The sequence below is a fragment of the Lepidochelys kempii genome, chromosome 7 (genome assembly GCF_965140285.1).
Source record: "Lepidochelys kempii isolate rLepKem1 chromosome 7, rLepKem1.hap1, whole genome shotgun sequence".
Classification (NCBI taxonomy): Eukaryota; Metazoa; Chordata; order Testudines; family Cheloniidae; genus Lepidochelys; species Lepidochelys kempii.
The window spans coordinates 9,054,235-9,078,633 of record NC_136386.1 but is presented as its reverse complement, the minus strand read 5'-3'; the positions used below and the strand labels follow the sequence as shown (position 1 = coordinate 9,078,633).

At 42.1% G+C, this 24,399-nt stretch overlaps 1 protein-coding gene across 5 annotated transcripts in view; it reads left to right on the top strand.

The window, feature by feature from the left end:
* Positions 1 to 1,935: 1,935 nt before the first annotated feature.
* Positions 1,936 to 24,399, top strand: part of TMF1 (TATA element modulatory factor 1) — a 35,613-nt gene continuing 13,149 nt past the window's right edge. For 3 of the 5 annotated variants that reach the window (XM_073351057.2, XM_073351058.2, XM_073351056.2), the window contains exons 1-9: positions 1,937 to 2,223; positions 6,802 to 8,045; positions 11,039 to 11,142; positions 11,605 to 11,731; positions 13,555 to 13,660; positions 16,650 to 16,792; positions 21,223 to 21,389; positions 21,590 to 21,746; positions 22,393 to 22,485. In XM_073351057.2, coding sequence (XP_073207158.1) covers positions 2,082 to 2,223; positions 6,802 to 8,045; positions 11,039 to 11,142; positions 11,605 to 11,731; positions 13,555 to 13,660; positions 16,650 to 16,792; positions 21,223 to 21,389; positions 21,590 to 21,746; positions 22,393 to 22,485 — 2,283 coding nt within the window. In that variant the 5' untranslated portion in view covers positions 1,937 to 2,081. Of the gene's footprint in view, positions 2,224 to 6,801; positions 8,046 to 11,038; positions 11,143 to 11,604; positions 11,732 to 13,554; positions 13,661 to 16,649; positions 16,793 to 21,222; positions 21,390 to 21,589; positions 21,747 to 22,392; positions 22,486 to 24,399 lie in introns of all 5 variants that reach the window. The other 2 variants (XR_013636024.1, XR_013636023.1) reach the window with 1 other exon arrangement.

Genomic DNA, 24,399 nt, shown 5'->3' with positions numbered 1-24,399 from the left:
TACATACCTCCCTTTCTCTTCTTAAAACATTTTCTCCCATCCCAGATTTTAGAGATGTATAAGGTATATATTGTTTGTTTAGGTTGGATGTTAGGAAAAAAAATTTCACTAGGCAGGTGGTGAAGCCCTGGAATAGGTTACCTAGGGAGGCGGAGGAATCTCCTTCCTTAGAGGTTTTCAAGGTCAGGCTTGGCAAAGCCTTGGCTGGGATGATTTAGTTGGGGATTGGTCCAGCTTTGAGCAGGAGTTTGGACCAGAGTCCCTTCCAACCCTGATATTCTATGATTCTAAGTAGAAAGAACCTGAAGACCATACACACTGAAAACACTGACATGAACATGTCTTGCAAAATATGGTTGCATTTACAACCATTTTAAACATTAAAATTAAAGCTGGCTGAAATATTTTTAAATATGGGACTTAGATGAAAAATTTCATAAATCTTTACCAGTTTTGATAAGTTGTAGTCAAAAGAGAGAGAGAACTATTTTTAGCTATTTGAGTAAATTACTTCGAATAGTATGTCATTCTTAGAACTATAGAGACTAACAAATTTATTTGAGCATAAGCATCCGATGAAGTGAGCTGTAGCTCACGAAAGCTCATGCTCAAATAAATTGGTTAGTCTCTAAGGTGCCACAAGTACTCCTTTTCTTTTTGCGAATACAGACTAACACGGCTGCTACTCTGAAACCTGTCATTCTTAGAATTGACACTTTCTAAAAATTGACACACCTTTCTAAATAAGAAGTAGGTCCAGCTTCCCTGCTTTCATGATTCTTATAGTAAATAAACAATGACCAATTGCCCTCATATGAAAAAATGCCCTTTCTGTACTCCTGATCAAAATAATCAAATATCCAGTCTAAATTTTCCTGGCCTTTTGGAGTTGTATTGCCAATTCCAAGCATTCAAAAATCAGCAGTCAGGCTGCAAAAAACATGCTTTTATTTAAAAATAAATAAATTAATTGCCTTTTGGCATTTTGTGTCTGTAGCATACACTGGGTTCGGGTATTTAGATTCTCTCCTCCGTCCCCCGCAAGCACCTGCAGTAGAAGCTTGCCCTTTTTTAAAAGTGAAAGTGAGAGTAATCACTCCTGTAGAAATCAGAGGGGTATCCCTGTTAGTCTGTATCAGCAAAAACAATGAGGAGTCCTTGTGGCACCTCAGAGACTAACAAATTTATTTGGGCATAAGCTTTTGTGGGCTAAAACCCACTTCATCAGAGGAAGCTTTTGTGGGCTAAAACCCACTTCAGCCGTTGCATGCACCTGATGAAGTGGGTTTTTGCCCCTGAAAGCTTCTGCCCAAATACATTCGTTAATCTCTCAGAGGCCCCAAGTATTCCTCGTTGTTTTTCCTGTAGGAATGAGGACGGAAGAAATACACCGCAGGTGCGATCGCTCTCTTGGTATCCTCGCTGCTACCTGCCCCATCCTTGCATCTGCAATTGCCCAGTCGTGGCCGGGGGCCGGGTCCTGGAAGATAGGGTGACCAGACAGCCGGTGTGAGAAATCAGGACCCCCCCACCCCCCCCCGCCCCAGTGCAGGAGACGGGAGGAAGAAATGCACGTATAAGACAAAGCCCATAGTCGCAGGAGCTGTGGTCCCTCGCCCTGACCGGGCCCAAGGCGGACCTGAGACGATCAGGAGTGGGAATGTCTCGCGTGAGAGCGAGGCCGCGACCTTGCCGTCCGCCATGACACATACGCAGGCGGAAGTGAGGCGGGCCCCCCCGGCCTAGGTGAGGGTCCCGAGGCGGAAGTCGCTCGAGCTGCAGGAAGGAGGTGTGTTGTGCCGCGGTAGCTATGGCGGCGGCAAGACTCGCAGTCACATGACACCCGTCCGGGCACCTGCCGGCTGAGGCGCCGCGTGAGCCTGCGCTGGGTTTGCTGACGAGTTTGCGACGTGGAGCTGCGCCACGTGCGCATGCGCGGGGCCCTCCCTCGGGCTCGGGGTGGTGCCGCCGGCCTTACGCCCGTGGCTGCCCGCGCCCTCCCGCGGATCGAGGGCCCCGCGCGCCGCGTTCCCCGCCTGGCCGCGGCGCCCCCGGGCTCCGGGACCGAGCCGGGCGGGGGCATGAGCTGGTTCAACGCCTCCCAGCTCTCGAGCTTCGCCAAGCAGGCGCTGTCGCAGGCCCAGAAATCCATCGACAGGGTGCTGGACATCCAGGCCGAGGAGAGCCCCTGGGCCCAGCCCGTCATCCCCGACCGCGGCGGCGGTAGGTGTGTGCGAGCGGCCGCGCCCGGGGCCGACCCCGCCGGGCCGGGCCGCGCCCCCTCAGCGGGGTGTCCGGGCCGCGCCCGGGGCTCGTCCCACTGGGCCCCCGCTGTGCTGGGCCCCTCACCGGGGTGTCTGAGCTGGGCAGGGAGCGTAAGGCCCCCTCTCTGAGCGCCCTGGGGTAACCCCGCTGTCCCCGGCCCCGTGCTCTGCTGTGCCCATCCCTGTGGTGTCTGACCTGGGCGTGCAGTGCGGGGCGCCATGGAGTAACCCCACTGTTCTCTGGTCCCCCGCTGTGCTGTGCCCCTCACCGGGGCGTCTGAGCTGGGCAGGGAGCGCAGGACGACCTCTCTGAGCGCCCTGGGGTAACCCCGCTGTCCCTGGTCCCCTGCTTTGCTGTGCCTGTCACCGGGGCGTCAGAACTAGGCAGGCAGCGCAGGGTGCCCTGGGGTAACCCTACTGTCCCCGCTATGCTGTGCCCATCACCAGGGTGTCTGGACTGGGCAGGCAGTGTGGAGCGTCTTCTCTGAGTGCCCTGGGGTAGCACATTGACCCATGTGCTACCCATGCACTGCTCTGCCCATCCCCTTGGTATCTGAACTGGGAAGACAAGGGTGGGGTGCCTTGTCTGACTGCACTGTGGTGACACACTGTCCCCGATACCCACATGCTGCTGTGATTATCACCTTGGTATCTGAACTGGGCAGGCAGTTTGGGGAACCCTGTCTGAGTGCATTGGAGCAATGCCCCACTTTTCCCCTTGTACCCAGGTGCTGCTGAGCTCATGGTTGCTCGCAAGGGGCTTGCTGGTGTAGAAGACATAGAAAATGATATGATCTCTGCTCTGAGATGTTTACAGTCTAGGCCAGTGGTTTTCAACCTGTGGTCTGTGGACCCTTGGGGGCCTGCAAACTATAGGGTTCTGTCATTACCATAGAACAGTGATTTTCAATCTTAGACTTTGGGTATGCATCTACACTACCCGCTGGATCGGCGGGCAGCGATCGATCCAGCGGGGGTTGATTTATCGCATCTAGTCTAGACGCGATAAATTGATCCCACGAGCGCTCTTCCGTTGGCTCCTGTACTCCGCCACCGCGAGAGGCGCAGGCAGAGTCGACGGGGGGAGCGGCAGCAGTCGACTCACCGTAGTGAAGATGCCGTGGTGGGTAGATCTAAGTATATTGACTTTAGCTACGTTATTCACATAGCTGAAGTTGTGTAACTTAGATCGATATCTCCCCTCCCACCCAGTGTAGACCAGGGCTATGTCTAAGATTTCCAAAAGGGTCTGCACTTCATTTCAAAATTTTTCGGGAATGGGAAAAAAGTTTGAAAACCACTGATCTAGGCAGCAGCACAGAGGTAGGTGCTGTCTGAAGGCCAGGTTCTGCCTACCAGTGTTCGCACTTGTAGTGAGTGGTGTTTGAGGACAGAACGTGACCCTCTGGCAGAACCATCTGCTGTCATATTTATTGTTGTGGAGGTGTTGAGGAGGCTGCCTTGAAAACAAGTTTTTTTTCTGCTTCTTTCACAACTTCTTCTGTATTTTTTTTCCAACACTTTACAATTATATAACCCCAGTGGAGGTATTCAAAGCTCTTTGCAAACAATTACTTAAGCTTCCTAATATGTTTACCATATTACAGGTGAAGGAAAATAGGCACAAAGAGGTCTAGCGCTTTCCCCAAAGGTGTAAAATGAGGAATTGCTGGAACTGATATTAGTCTTTTTTTCCTCTACTCCAATTGATGACTGACAGTAATACTCCCAATGTTGAATAATGTTAATATGCTTATGCCTTGAGGATAAACTTTTAATTCATGTACTCAAGAAACTTGTTAATTCATTGTTGCTCAATGAGTATGACAGGTGTGAAGAGAGAAATGTCTAAGGGATGTCTACACTACCTGTCGGATCGGCAGGCAGTGATCGATCCACCAGGGGTCAATTTATTGCGTCTAGTCTAAACGCGGTAAATCGACCCCCCAAGCGCTCTCTTGTCAACTCCTGTACTCCACTGCCGCGAGAGGCGGAATCGACGGGGGAGCGGCAGTAGTCGACTCACCGCGGTGAGGACACCACGGTAAGTCAATCTAAGTGCGTTGACTTCAGCTATTTTATTCACGTAGCTAAAGTTGCATAACTTAGATTGACACCCGATCCTCCCCCCCCACACACATACACACCCCCTCCGTGTAGACCAGGGCTAAGTAATATGATTTCTCCACCACTCCTTTGCCTAATTCTGATACAGGTATCTTGCCCTTTCCTATCAGTGTTTGGGGGAAGTAGGGAATGACAGCTGTCTGCTGCATCAATCCCTGAAATTCATAGAAATTCAGTGGAGTTTCATGCGGAAGTTAATGCATTCTGTGACAGAATGAACTACTGCACATTCCTGCCTGCAAATGTCTATTAAAGAAATTAGGTTGTAGAAAGTTTGCCATAGTCTAAATATGATGAGGTGATGTCTGTTTTTCATATAAGGCACAGCATTAATACAGAACTTGAAAGAAAAATTCATCTTAAATTATAGTATTGAGTTTCTTTCTAGGCTATACTTTTCAAAATGAAGAAATCCTGATATTTGACAATATTTTAAAATTAGGGATGCAGGATGAAGAGACTCAGGAAGCTGTAATGATAGTCAATCAATATCCTTAGTACAAATGTTGTGTATATCTTTAGAATAATATAGCAGTAAAACAGAGATAACCGTATGTTTACGAGGCAGAGTAAACTTGAATCTCGAACAAAGGACAGTTGGAGAGCGTTTTCCAGGCTGATAGTGAAGTATAAACAAAGTTTAATATATAAGCATTTCTAGTAAAAAGCAGTAGCCACCTGTCAGATGGCTTCAATGTAATATAAGTTAAATAGTGGGGGTTTTGTGTGAACAAAGGTTACACAAAACTCAGTCCCTTCTTCTTTTAGTATTATACCAAATCATTTTAAAATGTCAGTTGTATTTAAGTTTTTGTGATAACAATATGAAATTCATAAGGACATCAGTAAAGGTAATTCAGAGGACTAGAGCAAACTCTGTGTGGACCAGATAAAAACACATTTTAGTGATTTTGGCTTATTTTTTAAAAATAAGCATATGTATTGTCAAACTTGCCAGACCTTCAGATGTGCTGAATCACACGCATTTCACACAAAAGGCAATAAGAGTTTTTAGTGCTCAGCACTTTTGGCAATGAAGCCATTAGTGTCTTACCCAAACTTTAAATGTTGATGTTACTAAGTATGATGTAGTCAATAATGTACTAGTGCAACCATTGATATTGAGTGTTATAACTTACAGATTTTGTGTTAGTGTACTATTGTATGCCTTAACTAAATATTTGTTGGGAAATCTCTTTTTACATAAGTCTGAAATAAGTAGTGAGATACCCAGTGGTTTGATTACACGTGAGAAATATCTTGGAAATTATTCTTGAACTCCAAATGTTTTCTGTTCCGTATTGTCTTGTCAGTTACTGCATTTATGACACTACTAATATTTAACAATGAAATTCTTCACATCCTACCCAACATATACTAGGCAAAGAACAAAACCGTCCAAACAGAGATTAATATGAGAGATGAGGCTGGGAGGGATGCAGTGGAAATCCAAGGCAAACAGTTGCAGTACCCTGTCTGCTGCTGTGGGACAGCACTGAGGAGCAGAGTGCAGCTAACTGGATTCTTGTTAGTTTTACTGTTGCCCCACAAGATTGGGCATAGCAACAGTGAAAATAAAGGAATGTCTTGGTTTTACCCTTTCTGAGAAGGTTCGGAACAGCCCCCAAGGCACTGGAGTTGTTTGTCAGCTGCCTCAAAAAGTTTGTTCCATTGGTTTGTGTTTGGAAGTTTATTGTCACAACCATAAAGGCTAGAACCTTTTAGTCCTAAATTCTTCAAAATCTGAAAGCTTAGACTGTCTGAGTTGTTAGAATTGGTTTCCCACTTGCCAATGACAGGTAATTTTTTTTAAACCCTGATAATTGCAATTCGCTCTTTTGTGCTCTGAGTGAATACTCTAAACTTCAGTGTGTCCAGATCACTGTGACTAGCCTACTCTCACTACAGTAAGCGGCTTATATTCCCTATCCCCTTCATTAGTTTCCTTTCCATCTTGGAAATAGTCCTTTATGATTTTCAAAACTCTGTATGAACCTATTCCACACTCTCTCTCTCTCTAATACTCATATCCACCTTTTTCAGCTGTTTCTCAGATCTTGGTATAACTCTTGTCTGCCTTTCTATCCACCAATGACGCTCCACAGTTGCTGGGAAGAAGAAAGTCATTTTCATCTGTGTTGCTCTACCTTTCTGGAGTTCCTTCTGTACATTGAATCGTTATGGCTCCTTTAAACTATGACAATTACTTGTAAAAATATAAGGTTGCAATAACAATAAAAGGTACTATAGCTATCTGTATATCTTCTTTCATGCTGTATGTTCAACATCATATAACTTTTTTTGTTCATTTTCTGTATTGTTGCATCTTACAATGCCAGTACTGCAAAACCATAACTTTTATATTTTAGATGTTTTTCATATGGCTGATTTTCTTTACTTCTTGTTTTAGGAACAAATTCCCTTACAAGTGGAGGATGGGATACTTCTACCTGGGGATTAAACTCAAATATAGAACCTCAAAGTCCGTCAATATCATCACCAACAGCAATCACCAAACCAGTTAGGAGGATAGTGGTGGATGAATCTGAGAATTTCTTCAGTGCCTTTCTCTCTACAACAGATATTCAGAGTATACAGCAGAGTCCAGTGGTGTCTAAACCTCCAACCAAATCACAGCGTCCCAAAGAAGAAGTGAAAAGCACTTTAAAGGAATCTCTATGCAGCAGTCAGCCAGAAACACTAGTAGAAACTGAGACCGAAGCAAAAGATTCCTCTGCATCTGTGCTAGTGGACTTGGAAAACCTTGATGTTCCCCAGGAAAAACTAGAAGAAAGTTCTGCACTTGAAACTGATGCTAAGCATGAAGAGAATACAAACAAAGGCACTGATGATAAGGTGGCGACTCCAGATCTCAAAGTACCGGAAGTTGCTGTTAATGCGAAATCTAATGCAGGAAATGATGGACCAGGAAGTGCTCCTGACAGCCCTGCACAATCTCTTACTGCAGAGACAAAGGTCTTGGGTTTGGAAAGTAAGGAACAGAAAAATGAGGACAGACAAAGCAACACACCTTCACCTCCTATTAGCACTTTCTCCTCAGGGACATCCACAACTAGTGATATTGAAGTTTTGGACCATGAAAGTGTAATGAGTGAGAGCTCGGTAAGTTCAAGACAAGAGGCTACAGAGTCAAAATCCAGTCTTCATCTCATGCAAACTTCCTTTCAGCTCTTATCAACATCTGCCTGTGCTGAGTATAATCGTTTAGATGACTTTCAGAAACTGACTGAGAGTTGCAGCTCCTCTGATGCTTTTGAAAGAATTGACTCATTTAGTGTGCAGTCATTAGACAGCCGAAGTGTAAGTGAAATCAATTCAGATGATGAATTATCAGGCAGAGGTTGTGCTTCAGCATCTCTCACAGTCAGCCCTTTAACAACAAAGACTGAGATGGTTGACCCCATGAAAAATAAATCTAAAGAAGAATTGAATGAGACACTCGTACACACAGAGGAAACTGAAATGGAGGAAAGTGGGAGAAGTGCGACCCCTGTTAACTCTGAGCAACCAGATGTTTTGATTGCTGCTGTACAAACAGATGAAGGACAGACTGTCAAAGAGGAGGTTCTGATGCACCAGCAAGGTGCTGAAAAGTTGCCTACAGCGAACTGCGAAAAGGAAGAGCTTTGCAAGGTAACTATAAAATATGTTGCGCAAACATACAACATGCATTCTGTGGGCTAAATTCATCCCAGATATGAGTGAAGCTACATTGATCTTGACCCCTAGGCATTGACTTATATCTGGACCAAATAAGTCCATACTGCATCATTCTGTACTAATGGAAAATTCTTTGATCCTGCATTGTAAGGCTCCATCTGTTCAGAATCCCAGTGAAATCATTAGAGCTTGCGTGGTTGCAAGCATCAGTCTGTGTGGACCTGACTGCAAGACTGGGGCCTTAATGGGTATGTCTACACTGCAGCTTGGAGAGAACCTCCCAGCCTAGGTAGACACTTATGCTAGTGGGGCTTGAGCTAGCATGCTAAAAATAATAGTATGGACATTGTGGCTTGGGTTCTTAAACCCATCTGATCCCTAGGCTTGGGACCCTGAGCCACAATGTCCATACTGCTGTTTTCAGTGCATTGTCTTGAGGCCTACTAGCAAGAATCTGGCTCAGGCTACACTACAGACTTATCTCAGTATAACATCATCACGCAGGGGTGTGAAAAATCCACAGCCCTGAGAGACGCAGTTCTACTGACCTAACCCCTTGTGTAGACAGTGCTATATTGATGGGAGAGCTTCTCCCACTAACATAGCTACCACCTCTTGGGGAGGTGGATTAGTAATACTGACGGGAAAAGCTCTCCTGTTATCATAGTAGCAGCGTCAGTAAAGTGCTACAGCACACCAGTGCAGCTGCACCACTGTAATGCTGTATGTGTAGACAAGCCCTCAATAAGTATTTTTGTCAGGTGTACATACATCTAGCGGTTTTGTTGTAAATTTGACTGATTATCAGATGAACAGTGAAAGGAGCCCCTTGAAAATGTTATGATGAAATACTAAAGGTTACTGATAATTCCTGATAATTTTACAACAGTCAATCAATTTGCAGGTATAGATATGCAAGCTGTGTAAAACTGATTACCCATAGAATCAGCCTGAAAATATTTTTAATACATTTTCATAGGCGTGTATATATTTGGCTTTGTAATATATAGATTTAGTAGTAACTCATTTTCTGAAATGGGAAACAACTTTGATTAATCAGAAATCATGCTGAAAACATTTTTTCTGCATTATACAGTATCTTAATTTACACAATGCATCAGCATTATTTCAATTTTAAAGCCCTCTCCTCATAGGCTCAGGAACTACGGGGATGGGGGTGCTGCACCCCCAGATTTTAAACTGGGCTTGGCTCCAGGCCCTGCCTGCGGGTTCCCGGCGCTCCACACCCACCCCCAATTGTGGTCCCAGCCTCTGCCCCCTTTTCCCCGTCCATGTTCCCCGGTCCTGGAGCCACGGCCTTGCTCCTGGCCCCAGTTCTAGGGCATGGGGGGTACAGACAGGGGTGGGGTAAGGCACACAAGGTAAAAAGTTTGGCGACAGTTTTGATGACTTTCATCACCCCCACTATAAAACATGTTCCAGCACCACTGCCTCTCCTAGAGAAGTGTTACACCCGAAAGATGCAAATGACCTAGGTTTTGTCACTAGCAGATTTTAGAAAGACTAGGTAAACCAGGTTTTTAAGGTCAAGGAGAGAAACAGGATAGTGAGTATTGACTAAAATAAGTATAAATTGGGTAGCTAACTTAATTATACAAAAAGGAGAAATGTAGAAAGGAAGCATGGTCCAGCTTCAGGGTACTGGACTGGAAATTCAGAGACTTGGGTTCTATTCCCAGTTCTGCCACTGACCTGCTGTGTGACCTTGTGCAAGACACTTTCCTTCTTTGTGCCTCTTTCCCCTCCCAGCCTTTGTCTATTTTAAATTGTCAGCTCGTCGTGGATAATCTGTTCCTGCAGTGCCTAGCACAATTGGGCCCTGTCTTGGTTTGAGCCTGTAAGCATAGCAGTAATATTACTATTAATAATAGCAATGGGAAAAAAGTGTCTGAGTTTATGAAACACCTTTAGTTAATTCACTTTTCAAAGAAAATTAATAAGCATGTTCCTCTTTAATGTTTGTGTAAAATTGTACAGAATTATGATGTAAATGTTGCAGAAAAGTATACAGTCATGGGCTGTTACATAATTATGTTTAATTAGATAATTGTATAATTATTGAACAGGGAAGACTTTTTGGTTTAGAAACCTGTTATTGTTCATGAAATATGGCAGATTTTCAGTTACATTTGTCCAAATTAGATTGTATGACATGTTTGGTGCACATACTTTACCTGTTGTTGGAATTTGACTTGATTTATATTTGTTACACATAGTTTGTAGATGCCATTTGCATTCTGTCATGCCTCTTCTATGGTAAAGTGCCACAAAACTGTGAAATGAGAAGTATAAAGGAGTGCTTAATCATGTACATTTATTTATTAAAAATCTAGAAAGTGTAGAGCCTTGTTTTTCTTGTTTCTTAACTTCATGCTGATGAATGTCTGAGTTTTTGTTTAGTACTTATGGCCAGTAGTTGTAAAATGAAACTTCTGCTCCCTATTGTGAAAACTTAAAACAGCTGTTACAAATGAAGCATTTTGGAAGCAATTACTCTCGCAGTTACATAACATCTTTATCTCTTAGAAACATGAAAAAAGGATTCAAAGTTTAGTTGTCAGATGCCACAATTGTAAGCTGTAATCTGCAAGTTTATCTGACAAAATAAGCAAATAGGAAAATAGTGGAGACTATTGGTCCTATTTAGCACACTTTACTCAGGCAGAGCTACTATTGAATTTAATGGGAACTTTAGCTGAGCCAGGAATTCCCTTTGTTAAAAGTTTAGAAAAGTAAATAGCTTCAAAAGGTCCAGAGTCTGTTTCTGATATAATTAGATGTAAAAGCTTACCATTGCCATTCTTGCCATTCTTCATTGACTTTAAAACAAAAGTTCCTAAAAGTATCAAAAGAATTCCAACCTCAAAACACAACTAAAGAAAAAAAAAACATGCTATTTCCATCATTTAACTGTTTTTGACCTTCATATCTAAAATTTTATTCAGATGATTGATTTGTTAACTGAGAAGCTGGAGAAGAGGGAAACACAATTATTAAGTGTTAGTAAAGAGAAGGCAAGCCTGGAAGAAGCTTACGATAACCTGAAAGAGTAAGTATCAAAATAGCAACAGTTCTGCTTATAAGTGTTAAATTGTGACTTATTGCAACAAAAATGGGGGCTACTTAGGTGTGTGATACAATAAAACAAATATTTTTCATTTTTATTCAAACAACTGTTTATTTGTGAAGTAGTCATGATTTTTTGTTTATTAAATAACTTAATAAACAGTTGTCTTTTACATCGTGTAACTCTTCTTGTACTGCTGCTGTATGTTTACCCATTCATTCGCAGAGCTTGATTAGTGAATAATGTGTTTTCGATGAAATAATTGAAGTGCCAACCTTATGTTGCACTACTTAACTAAATCGTGAAGATCTTCTAAAGACCTGTGTTTCTGATGAGTGTCAATGTTTTGTGTCTAGCTAGTTAAAGTTTATTATAAGAGCTTGTTGAATGCAGTTTGAAATGTCAGCATAACCATTGGACTATTCTAAAATGTCTTAAATCTAGTGAAATGTTTAGAGTGAAAGAAGAGAGCAGTAGCATTTCATCTCTTAAAGAGGAGTTTACTCAGCGAATAGCAGATGCTGAAAAGAAGGTCCAGCTAGCATGCAAAGAGAGAGATGCAGCTAAAAAGGTAATCAACTTCCCAGCTAAATTAGTATTTATAACTCTAAAAAGTCTCAGATTCCCTTAGGAGCAAATCATAAAAATGGAGGTTAGGAAAACATGACATTTACATGAGCCACTGTGAAGTAACCTAGATATCAATATAAAGGTTTGGGGGTTTTTTTTGTGTTGTGTTTTGGTGGGACAAGCGCCACAAGACCTGATAGAGATGTTTTCATGATTTTATAAAAAAGAAAAGGGTTTTGGGATTTAAACATTCACTGCTCAAACACTCAAGCATTTTGCTTAGGGTGATCTGTTCAAAGTCATTCTGCAAAAAGTAAATTAAACAGCATAATTGAAAAACATTCTTAAAAATTTCAGATTTAAAAAAATGCTTTATTATAAAAGTTGTTTTGTCAATGCCCCTATAAATGTGTGTTGAAGCTGCTGGGGTTGTACTTCTTTTTAGGAGGAAGTAGAATCCCACATCATGTGATATTCACTTGCATGAATTAAATAGTTCTGGGTTTGTTTATTTTGCTACGTCACAAAGGTTTAAAATAGGATTAATAGATTCATAGATATTAAGGTCAGAAGGGATCATTATGATCATCTAGTCTGACCTCCTGCACAATGCAGGCCACAGAATCTCGTCCACCCACTCCTGCAATAAACCTCTCACCTATGTCTGAGCTATTGAAGTCCTCAAATCATGGTTTAAAGACTTCAAGGTGCAGAGAATCCTCCAGTAAGTGACCCATGCCCCATGATACAGAGGAAGGCGAAAACCCCCCAGGGCCTCTTCCAATCTGCCTTGGAGGAAAATTCCTTCCCCACCCCAAATATGGCGATCAGCTGAACCCTGTGGGCAAGATTCACCAGCCAGATAGCCAGGAAAGAATTCTCTGTAATAACTCTGATCCCGCCCCATCTAACCATCCCATCACAGGCCATTGGGCCTATTTACCATGAATAGTTAAAGATCAGTTAATTGCCAAAATCATGTTAACCCATCATACCATCTCCTCCATAAACTTATCGAGTTTAATCTTGAAGCCAGATATGTCTTTTGCCCCCACTGCTTCCCTTGGAAGGCTGTTCCAGAACTTCACTCCTCTGATGGTTAGAAACCTTCGTCTAATTTCAAGTCTAAACTTCCTGATGGCCAGTTTATATCCATTTGTTCTTGTGTCCACATTGGTACTGAGCTTAAATAATTCCTCTCCCTCCCTGGTATATATCCATCTGATATATTTATAGCGAACAATCATATCTCCCCCAGGTAAAGGCAAAAGAAAATTCTGGTTGAAAAGAGAAAATAGGGATATTCATAGATTCCAAGTCCAGAAGAGACCACTGTGATCATCTAGTCTGACCTCCTGCTTAATACAGACTATAGAACTCCCCAAAAATAATAGGGGTGTCAGTGAACTTATAAAATATACACTTAAGGCTAGTTATCACCTTCTGCATCTTTGAGTTCACACACTTATTGCCTAGTTCTTGCAGAAGAATTTGTTTTCATTCTTTTAACTACAGGTTTATTCTAAAATAAGTCTAAAGCAGTAGTTTTCAATCTGAGGTCCGTTGACCCTGGGAGTCCGCAAACTATGTTTAAGATTTCCAAAGGGGTCTGCACTTCCGTTCGCAATTTTTTAGGGGTTTGCAGATGAAAGAAAGTTGAAAACCACTGGTCTAAAGTCTTTTTAGGAATCTGAGAAACTATGCTATATTTGGGGCCATATCTATTTTTCCAGTGGATAAAAGCTCCATGTAACTTAACATATGTGTATTTTAAAAAAAGGCTAACATTTATAAATAGTACTAAGAATATTTCCTCCTTTTCAGGAAGTAAAGAATGTTAAAGAAGAATTGGCAACTAGACTAAATTGTAATGAAACAGCTGAACTATTGAAGGAGAAGGATGAACAAATCAAAGGACTAATGCAAGAAGGTAAAGTTGGTAAACGTCTTATAGTAAAGAGATTTTAAAAGTGTCTTAATGCATTTTGTCTTATTTTAGATTTTACATGACAATGTCATGTTATTTCAAATATCCTCTACGTGTGGAAAATGTTTAAGCAATGAGTCTCACTCCTATCCATACTTTTTTAAACATCAAAGTGTGGGTATAGCAAACCCCAAATTTGATGGGAGAACTTGGGAATTTCCATCCCCTGTCTCTACGTTCTGATTTGACAGGGAACTCTGTGTGTAGAAGCCTTGTACAGGTAGATATGGTAAATATTTTGTTCTGTCACAAACAAAATTAGATCAGCAGCATGGGATACATTCATCTACATTAGGAAAATGAGATTTGTCACAGCAGGTGTCAAATTCTCTATCCTCCAGATCCCCTGGAAAAATGTCTAGTACCTTTTGCTTGAATGCGTGTTGGCCTCTGTCAGGTTCACTGTTAGTCTTTCACAGCCCTTGATGGGGTTCAAAGAAGTTATTTTTAGTGACTTAGGGCAAGAGTCACAAAAGTTAGGCTGAGAGCTGAATGGAGCTACTTGTAAAGAGCCATTTTCAATGCTGGTGATGTGCCTTCTCCTGAAAAGTTCCTGGCATTCTTGCTGCTGTTGACGGCATGCGTGTAGCTACTCACCTGTCCCCACCTGCCAGTGTGGATTGATTTAGATTAGTGGTTTAAATCACAAATTTTAATAATGATTTAAATCAGTAAGCAGGAAACTTTGATTTAAATAATTGATTTAAATATTGTTTTGCATTTGTACTTTTTAGTTCGTTTCTTAAAGTTTAATTTTTGTTAGTTGGTGTAACTATTAAAACTTGTTGAATTGCAACCAGATGCAGCATTTACACTAAATCTGGTGAAGCCAGGAAGATCCACTATATCTATACATATTCATTTAAGCAGTTATATAGCTTAACATATGTTTATTCAGATTCTTTCCTTTTGCTTTTTTTATCGTTAGAAAATGGTGAATGATGCATTTCTTGTTTACTAGGTGATTTTTTTACTTGGGATTTTTGTCAAGCTGCATTTGGATTGAAATTGGAATTCAATTATGTGAATATAAATAACATTTTAAAACCATTTTTATTGATTAAATAAAATTACCTTAATGTGCTGGGTGCATAAGAAGGAAAAACAAGTTTATCAAAACATGTTTTGAATTTAAAACTGATTTATTGAACAAACAAGTATTAACTGTAGATAGTGAAGTGATAGGAAACAATTTGTCAACATGGGCCAGATTCTCAGAGGTATTTAGGTGCCCGAAGATGCATATAGGTGCTTAGTGGGATTCTCAAAATTACCTAAGCAGGTTAGGTGCCCAACTCCCATGGTGGGAGTTGGGCTGTGTCTATGCTAGGAATGCTTTACTGGTGTAGGACTACTAGTTTATTATACCGGCCAAGTGCTCCTAGTGTGGATGCAGCTATACCAGCAAAGCTGGGCTTTGTAGTGGTATAGTAAAACCACCCCCCATGAACGAAAAAAGCGATACTGGCATAGCTAAGTCTACTTCTGCTGTCACAGCTGTGTTGGTCAGGGATCACACCTCTTCACATTCCTGATCATAGCTATTCTGGCGGCAGAAGTCCCTAATGTAGACAGGTGTTAGTCTTCAACTGTATCTCCAAGTGTCCTCCATTCATATGTTGACAGTTCTTGATAGTTTGTTCATACCAACCCTGACACATTTCTGTAGTATGCACTGACTCCTTCCGTTTGGGAGTGATGTGTAGTTTGTATATCAGTTAATTTATTTTATCTATCCACAACATAGCGAAACAGTTATAATTCATATCAAAGTGTGGCCTAGCGGATAGAGTATAGGACTGTGACTTGGGACTCTTTTGAGTTCAAATCCTGGCTGTGTTGACTTAGGGCATCAAGTGACTTGCTTACATGCCTCAGTTACTAACCTATCTGTTTAATGGGAGTTCCTACTTACCACGTAGAGGATATATTAATGATTGTGAAATACTATTAGGGGTTATGTATTCATTCACATAAATAATTGTATGCTGACTTCATGTAAAAAAACCCCAACCCACTAAACTAAAAAATGTGTATTTTATAGAGTAAGGGGACTAAGGCCTGGTCTACATTACAGAGTTAGGTTGATGTAAGGCAATTTAACGTCGATCTAACTCTCTAAGTGTCTACACTAAAATGTTGCTTCTGCTGGTGTGACTCGCCCACTACACCAACTTAACTCCACTTCCACAAGAGGGGTAGAGTCAATGTAGATGTAGTTAGGTCAACACATTTTCAGTGTAGATACCGCATTGCTTACGTTGACTGTTGCTGCCTTTCAGAAGCTGTCGCACCCTGACAGTACGTGCAAGTACTCCTGGTGAGGATGCGCACCGCTGACAGAGGGAGTGTAGTATGGACATGAAAAAGCAATTTAATAACTGTGGTGGCAGTCAGCATAATTTTGTACTGTAGAAATACCCTTAAGAGGGAAGTTTTCAGGCATTGTGACATCACTACGCCTGTTCCAATGGGATCGGAGGAATGATGACTATACATTTAAGATGGCCAGAATCCACTGACAATAGAAAACATTATAAGCCTGCCATGTCAGTAGCAGTGTAAAAATACTATAGGTTGAAGTGATTGGGAGAGAAGAAAATAAGCAGCTTTAGCACTGATTCACTGTTAGTTTAATACTGGAATAATAGATGATTTATGTAGATTCCAATGTCTTTTTATAGTAAATAATGTAGTCCATACGGCAGTGGCATTAATTATCCTTAATATAGCACAGTGTAACATGCAGATACTATGGCAATAGGTGCTATATGGTGCCCTAATATTTGAAATTAAGCACTATAGAGAAGTCAATGTAAAATCATATTTCTTGGTGATACTGTTACTCCTTAGAGAAAACAAATCTTGCACTACATTGGAGGATGGAAGGGCATGCTAATACTTAACTTTATACACATTTTTCTTTTTAAAGGAGAAAAGCTTTCAAAACAGCAACTACACAATTCCAACATCATTAAGAAGTTAAGAATGAAGGAGAAGGAAAATGAAAATACTAATACAAAACAGAGCAAAAAGATTAAGGAGTTAGAAGAGGAGTTGCAGCATTTAAAACAGGTTAGATATATTTGCAGTCACATTCTGTAAATCACTTTATTCTGATATTGGTGCCTTTAACTCTGACTATAGAAGGTAGTCTTTTTGAGAGGTTTCATAATAGCTTTTGTTCCCTTGTACTTCATTGTGGTTTGGAGATCGTGGTCCCTCTTCTGATTCTCAGTAGTTTGGGGCATATGGTTTCTGGATGCTTTCACTCAGTACATTAACTGTTCTTCATCATTTGTTTCTAATTCTGTAGTTCTTCTTTGTTTGCACTCTTTCTCAGTCTTCCTTTGGGGGATAAATTTATGTAGCTGTAGTTAGGTTTTTTTATACAGTTCATTATGGGGGTCTTTCTAGAAAACTTTCACTTGAAATAACTGTATTTTTTTATTGGTGTTTCACTATTGCATTAGTTGAGATGTTGAAATACTTCAGTAGTTGCAGATGTTGTCCTGAATGAACAACGTCCATCTCTAATGCCCGCTTACAAGGATCAGACTTAGTTTATTTTATTGTGATTTGCTGTGAAAGATCAGGACACAAATGTCACGTCATGTTTTCAGAAGCTTAATATCCTCTTGGCTGCCATAACAGGTAGCTAGTTTAACCTTGGTGATCAGATGTGAAATTCCCAGTTTAGCTTTCCAGACCTAGGTTTATGGCACTCCTATGAAGGGCTCTTTTTAGTATGTCATCTGCATTAAAGACATTATTGATTCTCATACTTTGGAGTGGAGGTATATTAGAGCAATCAGAGAAGTTTGATGATATTATTGTAGTTCTTCGTCGATGTTGCTGTCAAGCGTTCCTGCGGTGGCTCAGTAGCATGAGTACCAACCTCAGGGCCGACTGTCAGGAAGCAGGGCACAAACCCCAAAGTGGCTGAGGTATGCAGCTCTTAGATTTCACCAACCAAGTGTAAACTCCTCAGGCAGTGTAACAGCCTAATCATGGAGTCACAGACATTCCTCTTGGGTACTCTGATCTATCTTGTCACTTAGTCAAGCTTGCCTTAGTGATAGATGGTCCCTTATACCAAAAATTACAAGAATGTTCAGGTTACTCTGAGTCCCAAAGGACCAGTCACTTACCCCACGTCAGTTGCACCTTAGATCTCACATCAATCCTCTGATAAACTATCTAAAGATTTATTATCTAGGAAAAGGAAATAACAGTTATTTACAAAGTTAAAGCAGATTAACCATTTGTGTGTGTATATGTTTGTCTTAAATTTCAAATGGTAATAGAAGCTTCTATAATAAACAAGCTCTGTATGTCATTTATGGCTAAGCCAAGCACTGAGGATCTTTTGCTTATGCTTAGTAATGCTTGCCCCTCAGAGTCCAAGCAGCATAAAAGATCATTCTCGTTTTTAGGGCTTTTTATTCCTTTCCCCCTTCTGCTTCAAGTTGCAAATTCAACTGTTGGGAAGAATTCAGATGCATGTCTCTTCTTCGTGGGGTGGGAGAAACAATCCACAAAACCTTTTGTCTTCTGATGTTCTGCAGTGGTACATCTTGTGTTTGATTGGCCATCTTTTGTTGGAGGGGCATAGCCTTACCGCTGCAACTGTGCCGCTGTAAGATCTCCTGTGTATGCTGGCAAGAGAGCTCTCCCGCTGGCATAATTGAACCACCCCAAACGAGCAGCAGTAGCTATGTCAGTGGGAGAAGCTCTCCTGCCGACATGCTGCTGTCTACGCTGGAGCTTTTGTTAGTTGAGGGGTGTTCCCCCGTCCCCCACAATCATGGAGCACCGATGGGGGGGAAAAATGGTGGTTGCTCAGCACCCACTGGCAGCCCCAGCACCTCTCGCCTGCCACAGATCAACCATTTAGCAGGAGGAGCTGATGGGGAGGGGGAGGAGAGAGGGTGAGGTGCCCTTGGGGTAGGGGGTGGGCAAGGGCGGGAAGAGGTGGGGCAGGGGTTGGGGCTTACGGGAAGGTGTGGAGTTGGGGTGCGGCCTGGGGCGGAGTAGGGGACAAACCTCCCCCCCTTCCCTCCCCCGGAAAGGACAAAGTCAGCACCTGTGCCCCTAACCATCAAAAGTTTTACCAACAAAAATGCTAGTGTAGACAAAGCCTAGTTTTTCACACGTGTTAATGCTTCTGTCCTGTCTGGTAATTTACTGTTACAGAGCAAACACGTAAGAATTACCTTATAATGTGGGATATAGGTATTATAAGTGAGATTAATGCAGGCAGCAACTTACAAGAATTTCATAAAGTCTAAATACAAAACACATTTTTATAACTGTAATACTTATATTAATAGTACTAACGCACAGATGAGCCAGATGGGTTCCAACTATGTATTCATCAGTGTTCAGCAGAGACCTGGGAGCCTTGGCATGTGCAGACACCTGGTCTGCCAGTGTCACAGTTGCCACCTAGTCAACAGTGGTAGTCATGGGCAGTGGGTGGGGGAGGCTGAGACTCCCCAAATGGTCAGGCGTGGCCCCACCCACACTCCGCCCCTAGGGTCCCAGGCTGGGGCCATGCCGCCCGCTTTCCTGGGGCTGAGGAGGCTGCAGCGGTGCCACTGCGTGCTCTCCCTCCCGGTGCTCTGGGGCTGGTGGGGCGACTGCAAGCACTAGCCAGTCTGGGGCGGGGGCTGGTGGCTACGGTGTGGGGGGCTCTGGGTTCTGGGGCGCACAGAATAGGCAGGGCCTCAGGCAGAAGGGGCGGGGCTGGGGCTAGCCTACCCCAGCCAGAGGTTCACGAGTCGCCCATGGTGGTAGTTTCCTTATCTCACTAGGCATCCCAGCTGTGATGGCTTGGATCACAGAAACCCCTGGGAGCTGCCACCTGATGTGCCAAGTCAACTTCTGCTCCTGCTTTCCTGCCCTGGCAGCTTAGGACTTCAGACCCGCTAGCCTGCTGCAAACCCAGATCCAGGTCTGAACCACGTCCCCTAACAGCTGTGGGCTTAACTGAAAGCAGCTTACAAAAGTGTACCTATCTTTAACCCTCAGATGCCCAACTCCCAATGGGGTCTAAACCCTAAATAAAACTGTTTTACCCTGTATAAAGCTTATACAGGGTAAACTTATAAATTGTTCGCCCCCATAACACTGATAGAGAGAGATGCACAGTTGTTTGCCTCCCCCCGCCCCCCCAAGTATTAGTACATACTCTGGGTTAATTAATAAGTTATTTTATTAAATACAGAAAGTAGGATTTAAGTGGTTCCAAGTAGTAACAGACAGAACAAAGTGAATTACCAAGCAAAATAAAATAAAATCTGCAAGTCTATGTCTAATAAAACTGAATATAGACGAAACCTCACCAGTTCCAGTAAGCTTCCTTTTACAGACTAATCTCCTTCTAGTCTGGGTCCAGCAATCGCTCACACCCCCTGTAGTTACTGTCTTTTGTTCCAGTTTCTTTCCGGTATCCTTGGGGGTGGAGAGGCTATCTCTTTAGCCAGCTGAAGACCAAATGGAGGGGGTCTCCCATGGGCTTAAATTGACTTTCTCTTGTGGGTGGAGTCCCCTTCCTCTCTCCTATGCAAAGTCCAGCTCCGAGATGGAATTCTGGAGTCACCTGGGCAAGTCACGTGTCCATGCATGACTCACAGTTTCTTACCAGGTAGCAGCCATGGGTCACATGCTACCTTGAACATCCTCAAGTAGACTTCTTATGTGGATTGGAGCTGTAGCTCACGAAAGCTTATGCTCAAATAAATTTGTTAGTCTCTAAGGTGCCACAAGTACTCCTTTTCTTATTGTACTTCAAGTGCTTCTTGATTTACACATTCCTTCCTTAAGAAGCTGACCAAATGCTTTACAAAGGTTACTTAAAAATCAAGTCAGTACACAGCCAATATTCATAACTTCGAATACAAAAATGACACATGCATACAAATAGGATTAATAGATTCATTAGATCATAACCTTTACAGAGAGATGTTACATGGCATATGTAGCATAAAACATATTCTAGTTATGTCATATATACATTCATAAGCATATCTCCATAAAGCCTTATGGGGGGCACCATCACATCAGCATCATACTCCTCTCCCTTTTTTCTTCAACTTCAGTTAAAGCTCTATTCCAGGAATCTTACATTTTAGGCTTTCAGTCATCAAAAGTAATTTAAAGACTATTCAGTGGTCTTAGTAAGTCTTATTTGGGCTCTTGATATTTCACTCACTGAAACTTACGTTAGTGCGCAGCGAGGCTTTCTGTTGGCCCTGAACTTGATTGTCACCAGTTGTCTATGCCCGTGCCTAGAAGTAAATGTCACTCTAGAGGCCTGTGTCTGTATTGACTCACAGGTATGCTGTCACCATTCTAGTGCAAAATGTTGTTGTCTTGGAGCTGGCGTTTCAGGTTTAATGGAATTTAACTCAGGAAGACTTAATAAAATGCTCCATCTTAAATTTGAAGAGTTTTTTCAGTTATTTTGGTAGACTGTTATCAATTTTTTTTCACTCTAATAGGTGCTTGATGGCAAGGAGGAGGTTGAAAAGCAGCATCGAGAGAACATTAAACAACTGAACAGTGTGGTAGAGCGACAAGAGAAGGATCTCAGCAGACTTCAGGTCGACATGGAGGAGCTTGAAGAACGGAACCGAAGTGTTCAAGCAGCACTTGACAGCGCATACAAGTAAGCGGATACTTGCATGTAAAAATCAAGAAGTTTACACTTAGAAACTCCTGTGTGTGGTGCCTGAGAAATGTTTATAATATGTAGTAAAAATTACTTGTTAAGTCACATGGTATAAACTGTGAAGATCACTGTAGTTTTTCTACTTAATTTGAATTTTATGATATAAAATTCCGGTGCCTTTAATTCTTGGTTTGTAGGGAACTTGCTGATCTTCACAAAGCTAATGCTACAAAGGATAGTGAAGCACAAGAAGCAGCATTAAGTCGTGAAATGAAAGCTAAGGAAGAACTTGGATTAGCTCTGGAGAAGGCCCAAGACGAGGCCCGCCAGCAGCAAGAGGCTTTAGCAATTCAGGTGAGCTTTAAGCCTGGGGATTAAAGCTTTCTCCTCTAATTTGAGAGTTTGGGCTATGAATGATGTGCTCTGCTGAAGGGAACCAGGCTTTGTGCAAGCTGGATGTCAAAATTCTCCTCCATTCCTCCAAAAAACAGCTTTTGCCAAAAACAGCTTGAAAAAAATACTTAACAAATCTAGCACGACTGTTCTGTAACCTAGTAAATAGAAAATAGTATGAACACCAGATAAGTCATAAATTCAATTAACAATGAGCAAAACATAGGAGGAGAAATGTCATAATGCACTAAACCACTTGTCCAAAGTCGTAATCTTTATTTTAAATATGTTTATCTTGTCTAAATTCGTGATTATAATTTTGGTGGTAAGCCACAGTTCATGCTTGTGCCTTTCTTGTTATGATGTTAAGTGTTACTTCCTTGAACTGGGCACTGTGTAACTAGTAGTGGGTGGGTAAACTAGTGAAACTATTATGCACATGTTGTGTGTGGGTATGCATAGCTGACCTGTAAAACTCATAAACTGGGGCCCCAGGTACAATATTCACTGATGCAAATACACGTGGCTGTAGCAGTGACAAGTGGAAACTGAATTCTTCATTCAGAATTAATGAAATATAGTAATTCTCTACTTCCTGCTGATACAGGTGGCAGACTTGAGACTGGCACTTCAGCGAGCTGAGCAGCAAGCAGCAAGAAAGGAGGACTATTTGCGCCAAGAAATCAGTGAATTACAACAGGTGCAGTAACAATTAGAATCATAGAATGATCAGGGTTGGAAGGGACCTCAGGAGGTCATCTAGTCCAACCCCCTGCTCAAAGCAGGACCAATCCCCAATTTTTGCCCCAGATCCCTAAATGACCCCCTCAGGGATTGAACTCACAACCCTGGGTTTAGCAGGCCAATGCTCAAACCACTGAGCTATCCGTGTCTCTCCCCCCCACCCATTTGTTTCATTGATATTTCTAGCTGCTCCGTGTTCGTTTGGTTCAAAATAAAAAATGCAAGGATTATACTGAGATAGACAAGGTGGATGAGGTAATGTCTTTTATTGGACCAACTTCAGTTGGCAGTGACAGTGCTAACCCATAACCCATTGGGGACCCTAAGCAGGAATGTTCCCTCCCTCCCTGCCTGCCCACCCCCCCGCCCCAGCTCATACTAAAAAAGCGAATAAAAGGGCCCCTTGAGCTGCTCGGGGCCCTAAGCAATTGCTTAATCCGCTTATGTTTAGCGCCAGCTCTGTTTGTTGGTGAGAGAGACAAGCTTTTGAGACACACAGTGCACTTCTTCAGGTCTGGGAAAGGAAATCCCAGTGTCACAGCTCAATGCAAGGTGGAACACATTTTTTAGCATACGTAGTTAGCACATAGTGTAAGGGACCATTCAAGGTAGAGCGGCCCCTTACCACCTCTGTTGTCATAGGACAAAAAGAGAGGATTAGTGGGTTACAGATTGTTGTAACAAGCCATAAATCCAGTGTCTTTTCTGAACCCCCACTTCTGGCCTTCAAACAACTCTCCAAGCTCATCATCAGAAGCAAGTGCCTGACAGACCAAAATACAGCCACTCAAAGTGGCACCAGACCCTGCCAGACCAACAGATGGAAAAGCTTCAGACATATCTCCATTACTACAGTTATCAACACCCCCCACAATACATATTTCAAGGTCCATGGATTCTACACATGCCTATCACGTGTGGTATACCTCATTCAGTGCACTAAATGCCCAAATAATAAGGTATGTGGGTGAAAACAGACAATCACTTCGCACTCAAACTCACAAAGGAAAATGCTATGAGAGAAAAACACCCCATCACCGGTGGGATGGACACTTTTCACAAATCGATCGCTCTATATCTGACCTATCAGTCCTCATCCTCGAAGGAAACTGCACAACACTTTAAAAAAATGAGCCTAGGAGTTTAAATTCATGTCTCTGCTAGACACTAAATGTGAACCAAGATACTGGATATATGGTTTATTAAAACAGTCTGTAACCCACTAACCCCCCTCTTTTTGTCCTATGACTGCAGAGGTGTTAACGAGCCACTCTACCTTGAATGGTCCCTTACTATATGTGCTAACTACATATGCTAAACAAACCATTCCAGCTTACATTTTGTTGTTACTGTGGGAGTGCCTTTCCTGGACCTGAAGAAGGGCTCTGTGTGGCTCAAAAGCTTGTCTCTCACAAACAGGAATTGGTCCAATAAAATATATTAATCTCCCCAACTTGTGTCTTTAACACCCCGGGACCGATACGGCTACAACTACACTACATACCTAGGATTATGTTAAGTTATTTGTTTAGGGGAGGGACTTCTAAAAGGGGAATACAAAATGCTAAAATAACTTGAAAGTTCATAGGTCACAAGATACCTTTTAGGCCATGTCTTGTGCAGAAGAACATTAGGAACAAATGTTAGGAAAAACCTTTGGTTGTTCTTTGATTTTCAACCAATATATTTCTTTGAAAATCATTATGCCAGCTTTTTAAGCATGACGGATCTTTTTAGTATGAAGCAAAATTTAGCCATTAAGGTTGTGATTATGCTGTAAAACTTACAGCAAATGGACACTTAAATCCCTTCCTGTCTTCCCTGGAAGAGTGGATTACTTTTTCATCCTTTTCTTTTAGGAATAGTCCAG